This window comes from Ornithorhynchus anatinus, chromosome X2 (assembly GCF_004115215.2).
Source record: "Ornithorhynchus anatinus isolate Pmale09 chromosome X2, mOrnAna1.pri.v4, whole genome shotgun sequence".
NCBI lineage: Eukaryota > Metazoa > Chordata > Mammalia > Monotremata > Ornithorhynchidae > Ornithorhynchus > Ornithorhynchus anatinus.
Window position 1 is genome coordinate 19718152 of NC_041750.1, and position 6906 is coordinate 19725057.

General features: G+C 46.3%; 1 protein-coding gene across 1 annotated transcript; it reads right to left on the minus strand.

Annotated features, from left to right (window-relative positions):
- Window positions 1-1490: 1490 nt before the first annotated feature.
- LOC100083501 (probable E3 ubiquitin-protein ligase TRIML1) lies at window positions 1491-4789 on the minus strand. The gene is made up of 4 exons (XM_039910577.1): window positions 4333-4789; window positions 2817-2839; window positions 2502-2599; window positions 1491-2305 (listed from the first exon to the last, which is right to left on the minus strand). Exons 1-4 carry the CDS (start codon window positions 4787-4789, stop codon window positions 1702-1704), a joined length of 1182 nt encoding a protein of 393 aa, XP_039766511.1. The 3' UTR covers window positions 1491-1701.
- Window positions 4790-6906: the final 2117 nt, after the last annotated feature.

Sequence of the window (6906 nt, forward strand, 5' to 3'; positions counted from 1 at the left end):
CAACATCGTTAAAATCCACCCTTTCCTCTATATCCAAAATACTACTATGCTAATAATAAGCATTTATCCTATCCTCCTCCTCGCTGACCTCCCTGCCTCCTGTTTTGCCCCCCTTCAGTCTATTCTTCACTCTGCTGCCAGGTTCATTTGTCTAAAATAAAGTTCAGGCTACGGTTCTCCACTCCTGAAGAATCTCTAGTGGTTGTCCATCCACCTCCACATCAACCAGAAACTCCTTACCATTGGCTTTAAGGCTTTCAATCAGCTTGCCTCCTCCTACCTGAACTGTCTCTCCCTCTAGAATGTATGCTCCTTGTGGGAAGGGTTCTGTCAGCTCTGTTGTATTGAGCACACAGCAAGGGCTCAATAAATGCCATTGATTGATCGATTGATAGATATCACTTTTGGGGAGGGAGTGTGTTCTGGACTGGGAGAACAACATGAAGTGATGGAGGATCACTTGTGTGCAGAACATTGTAATAAGTGCTTGGGAGAAAACTGTTCTCTGCCCTCAAGAAGCAGGAGAGTCAGACGCATATAAGTAGGTGCTTAAATACTCAGTTCATAGAAATGTTACAAATGATTGTGAGTATCTGGGGCTGAAGTACTGAGATAGTAATTGTGGGGCATGATTTAGGCAGAAGAAAAGTTAACTGAAGAAAGCCAGCTGGAGGAGACGTGATTTCAAGAAGACTTTAAAGATGGGAAAAGCTGTGCTATGGCAGATTTGAAGGAATGAGGTACAGTTAGAACTGAAATGGGTAACCTTTTTTTGCAGAAGAGCCTGACAGAGTGATAGAATGAAACCTTAGAGCAGTTGGTATGGAAAGTGCCATACAATTTATGGCCCTCCATGTAACTTCATGTAATTTATGGCCCTCAAATCATTATGTCACACTGTCTGCATACACTAGATGCATCATCATATTGCACCAGACACAGTGTGACATAATGATTTTGTATTGGGATCCTAAGGACATCATCAAGAACATCACTGTTGAGTGCCTACTGAGTGTGGAGCACTGTGAGTTCCGTGCTGGGACACAATCATATTTATTGAGCGCTTACTGTGTGCACTGTACTAACTGCTTGGAAAGTACAATTCAGCAACAGAGACAATCCCTACCCAATAATGGGCTCACAGACTAGAATTGCCCCAATGCTTAACAAATACTTAGCAAATCTCACATTTTTTCTAATTAACTGTGTACATCTGTCTCCCATGAATGGCATTCCTTCAGATCCTTTTCCATGTCACATGGATAACTGTGTTGGGAGGTTGGGGTGTGGGGGTTGTGGCTTCTGTATGTTGTAGATGAGAGGCAGCTGTGATCAGCAGTTTTGTCTCACAAATAACCGATCAAACTACCTCTGAGAAAAGAGACAAAATTACCCATGATAGTTTCTTTATAGATTTATTAGTTCATTGGACTCAGAACAGATCTGTGAACAATTGTGACCATGGCCAAGCAGATGTATCCACACTGCTAGGCAATGGCAATTACAGAATCACCAAAATTTAGATGGAAAAGACAAAGCTGTGGCCTTGTCTCCTGTAGTTGAAGGGGTTTAAACATCTTATATGAACATGATCCTGAAGGAAGTAACAGGATGAGAGGCCTGAGGGGTTGCCTAACTTTGTGGGTACAGGAAAAGAGGCGCTGAAAGTTCAAATTCCTCGAGGATGGGTCACAGGACTATTCAAAGAATGATGTTGTTCACTGGGCAGATGGTAATTGGCTCTTGATCATGTTGCCCATACCTGAGACATGGGGAGAAGATGGGTCGCACTGGTCCAAAGAAGCGGGTAGGGAGGAAGCTGTAGATGAGGTAGCTCTCTGTGACATTGTAGAAGGAGAGGATTCCGGCTTCATAATCCAAGAAAACCCCAACCCGGCGAACAGGCACCCTGCTACCAGGGAAGGTAACGCAGGGACCATCCCCATTTCCACTATGGGTGCTGAAAAGTGAGAATGCCTCCTCTTGCAAGAATCGCATGCGATGCTTTTGACCCCTAAACTCATAACTCACAGCCACCTCCCACTCTGGCTTGTCCCCCACTTCCACCTCCCAGTAGTGCCGTCCTGTTGTGAATGCCTGGGAGCCCAGGACGCTGGTACAATTGTCAAATCTGTTTTGGTGATTGGGCACATCGGGCGGGGTCTCCGCTATTCTCACACTTCTCCGATCCTGAGACACGATGACATACGGACTGGCTGTGTTTGGGTCCAGGGTTACATCCACTGCAGAGAAAATCAGAAGTTTTGGTAAGGTCACACATATTATCCTTATGATATTCCAGAGGCTGAGAGGAGAACCTCACATCAGGAGACTCAGAGTTAACAGAGAGGGTGGGTCCATGTTATTGAGGAAGAGAGAGAGTTCTCTTATGATACTTTTCTTAGCACATCTAGGCTGTTTGGACTGCTGAGCCAATTAATAGTCTTTTAATACCTTAGGATATGAATCACACAATCGGGAGCACCTGGGCTCCCACTCACCTGCATATCTGCTGAGCATTTCCCTTATCCCAGGGACAGAGCACACACTCAGCTTCAAAGAGCAGGCTTCTGGCCACTGCTGCAGCATGGCTGAACTCCTGGTAAAGAGCACAGAGTCAGCCACAAACCTTGCATCACACAACTTCTCCCCAAACCTCCCCACCACTCCCCAAAAACACACCATCTAATCACACCCTGCCCTCCATGCCCCTAAATCCCAGCACAGACCCAAGGACCCCCAGGCTTATCCCATCATCCACATGGATTCCACTGCTTCTCAAGTGAGCCATAGTGGGGCCCAGAACATGTACGTACCTGAACAACATTCCTCTTACATCCTAAGAGAGAAGACAGAGGGTTAGTGCAGGTTCCATGGATCCTTTCCTTTTTCTTCAGTTTTCTATAATGTGGTTCTCCATGGGGTCAACACGTCTTTTCACGACCCAAGAGCTAAATTCCCTGATATTTCCTTTTCTATCTCAATGCCAACCTCTCACATGCCAATCTCTCACTCTCATCCTGCCTCTGGCCTGGAACATCCTCTCTCTTCCTATCCAACAATTACTCACCCCACCTTAAAAGCCTTATTGAAGCTTCTTCAATAGGTCTTCCATGACTAAGCCTTCATTTTCCACTCCCTTCTGTGTCGCCCTGATTTGCTTCCTTTATTCATCCCTCTCCCAGCCCCGCAACATGTGAACATGTCCAAAATTTATTTATATTAATGTCTATCTCCCCCTCTAAGACTGTGAGCTCATTGTGGTCAGGTAATGCGTCTACCAACTCTGTTGTAATGTACTCTCGCCCATGTGAGACAGGGACTGCGCCCAACCTGATTAGCCTGTATCTACCCCAGGGCTTAGAACAGGGCTTGGCACATACTAAGCACTTATCAAATACCAGAATTATTATTATTTTCTCTCAGTGTCTTCCCTTCCCCATTTCCCAGATTCTCTGTCATTTTTATTTCCTGGACCTTCACCTGCAGCAATGTCATGTCCTCTCCTTGGCATTTCTCTTCCATCTCCGTGATTAGCAACTGCAGGTTGTGGCTCTGTTGGGACAGTCTCTCCTCATTTTGAAGCAGTTTCTGCTGATTGGCTACTTCCTCCTCCTCCAATTTCTCAAGTTGCTTCTCTTCCTCCTCATCCAGGAATTGGTGCATTTTCTCAAATTCAATCACGATATTCTGTCTCCAAATCTGTATTTCCTCCTGCCAAGACAGGGATTGTGATGGAATGGTTAAGTGAGCTGATGTTGGCACCCCTCCATGATAAGGTGGAACCACAGGGCAGACAAGACTAAGCACTTACCTTCCACGTTCTAATTTTTTCCCTCTCTTCGGACAGCAGTGCCTGAACTTGCTCCATTTCTTGCCATAAATGATTAAGAAGCTCCTGGAACGTTCCCTGTAAGGAAAGCCATCTTGACTCATTTAGGGAAGCCTCTGATTCTGATCTGTATAATTTCAGGATGAGTGTAAGGATGGAAAGTTAACGAGCCCCAGAGGAATGACACTCAGAAGGAATCTCCCTATGCCGCTCTCCCAGATATCAAGGAGCTCCTTGATATTTGGGAGAGCGGCATAGGGAGATTCCCAAGAGTTACTCCTTCAGCCTGGAACACCCTCCCCTCCACCAGGCTACAGCTCTCCCGATCTTCAAAGCTGTCCTGAAATCCCACCTCTTCCAGGAAGCCTTCCCCATCAAATCAAATCAAGCCAAGATCAAGTCATGACAAGCCAATAACCACCATTAGCTCTTATGCATTTAATTGCCATCCTTGGAACTTAAGTACATAGGTAGATTCAATTGAATATTTATTTATTCACCTATTTTGTCCTGACGTAATATGTTATCTGCATAGCTCAGACAACTTACCCTGTAGAAGTCAGCCGAGTCCTCAATGGGATACACACTGTGATGTCTGTGAGCCTCAGAGTTGAAACATGACATACAGATTGGACTTCCATCCTGCTGACAGAACAGCTTCAGGTCCTGCTGGTGCCATCCACATAGTCCCCCTCCAATTGAATTCTTAAGTAGGCGGGGTCTGAGCTGTTTCCCAATTATTGCCAGCTTCTTCAGACGCAGATTGATCTGGAAATCTTTCAGCTCACAGCCCCCACGACACTCTGGACAGGAGAAGCATGTCTGGGTGTCCTCCCAGCACTTTAGGAGACACAGATGACAGAAGCTGTGTCCGCAGCTGATGGTCACGGGGTCAATGAAATAATCCATACAGACAGAGCAGGTCAGCTCTTCCTGGAGATCGTTTGCCAGATCCATTGTCGCCAGGTTCCTAAAGAGAGAGCCAAAAGTTACTGTCTAGTTGGGAAGGAATGCTCTTTTCTCGGGTGGGAACCTGGGAGTCACACAGTGGCCTTCCTCCTGCCCAACAGAACAAAGTCAACTGTTGTCTTCGGCACGTAGCTATGTCCCTCAGCAGAGGGGAGAATGCCCCCCTTGAGGGCTGGACAAGACAGGAGTGAATTCAGTGGCCTTTGGCAATTGAACTGGGTAATTTCTCCTTGAGAAAAATGGTCAGTTTTCCTTCCATTAGGCTCCATCGTGACCCTTTCCCCAGTTTTTTGCTACACCCAGGTTAGATTAATTAGGGGTTGGGGGGCTGCAGACCCTCACCCTGTGATAATGGGCAGAGGGGAGGGGAAGCCGATGCTTAGAGCCACTCCAGATGGTAAATGCACACCTCCTAACCTTCTAATATGGCAGTTTCTAAGAATATTCTAAAATAGAGCCCATACTAAACCTTACTAAGATTAAGCTGTCAGGTGGGTGGTAAACCTTCTAATGCCTGATCTGCTTTCTGGTGCTGAGGCCTAGATGCCCCCTCCCACATCCTTATGGTGGCAGGAGTCTAGGGAAGTCAAAGGGAAAAGAGTGCGAGAGAGGAAAGCAGCGGTAGAGGCTGTAGCTCTAGGCTGGAGAAGGTGGGACAATGACATAATTACATTGCCCCACGGTCAGGATGATGTAATGATGGGTCACGAGAAAGGCCCCAAAATCAAACAGGCCTGGGAGTACATGGGGATTTTAATCCCATTCTGACCGTGACCCATTTTCTACCCAACTTCCATCCCCTTTTCCTCTTCACTTATTGCCGTCTCCCTCTACAAACTTCTTTTTCCCGTCCTACCACTGATCCACCTCTCACTGCCGACCATGAACCAACCACTCATCTGTTCTGACCTAACAATCCACTGCAAGGTCGGAGCCATTTCCCAAGATTAGACTCATGTTACCATATGGTACCAGCAGTTGAGGCCCACAAATCACTCACAGAGAAGGGATTTCTGCAGAGGCTTACTCACATGGATGACTTCTCTGATGACAAATGCTTATCTTTAAGAAAGCTTTATCTTTCTGCTCCCTGTAGCTCAAATTCCCAAAGCTAAACTGCACTTCTTTTTAAACACCCTTTGTGTCTCCTGAGTCTCCACCCTCCTCCCTTCTATAAAGTGTGAATTCTCCCAGTTCCCGGTATATGGATCCCAATTAGCAGAGTTAAATTTGCACCTGCAGAGCACTAAATGGACCAGGTGTTGGCATCGGCAAGTCCAAGGAAAAAAAAGGTTACCCATTTCTGTTCTAACTGTACCTCATTCCTTCAAATCTGCCATAGCACAGCTTTTCCCATCTTCAAAGTCCTTCTGAAATCACGTCTCCTCCAGCAGGCTTTCTTCAGTTAACTTTTCTTCTGCCCAAGTCAGTGTGATTTAGTGGAAAGAGCATGGTCTTGGGAGTCAGAGGATGTGGGTTCTAATCCCAGCTCTGCCACTTGTCTGCTGTGTGACCTTGGGCAAGCCACTTAACTTCTCTGTGCCTCAGTTACTTCATCTGTAAAATGCGGACTAAGACTGTGAGCCACACGTGGGACAACCTTATCACCTTGTATCTACCCCAGGGCTAAGAACAATGCTTGACACATAGTAAGTGCTTAACAAATTCCATAATTATTCATTATTATTATTAAATGTGAGACTGCAGAGGAGAGGTTGAGGCTAGAAAGGTAGATTTGGGAATCATCTGTATGGAGATGTTAACTGAATCTGTGGGACCAGATGAGTTCTACTTGGGTGTAGTTGGAGAATGAATACAGGGCACCCAGAACTAAACCTTGAGGGATTGCCCAGTCAAGGAAGGGGAAGAGCCAGGGAAAAGGACCGAGTGGAGAGGGCAGGGGAGTGGAGAGAATTTGGGGAGGTGAAGTAGAGGCAGGGGGTGTAAACAACTTGCCCAAGGAGTTTGGAAAAGGAATTTTAGGACAGAGATGGGGCGATAACTGGAGCATGCCCTGGGGTCAAGAGAAGGTTTTTATCAGGACAGGAGATACACAGGCATGTTTGAAAGCAGTGGGCAGCCACGGGAGAGTGAGCAGCTGCAGA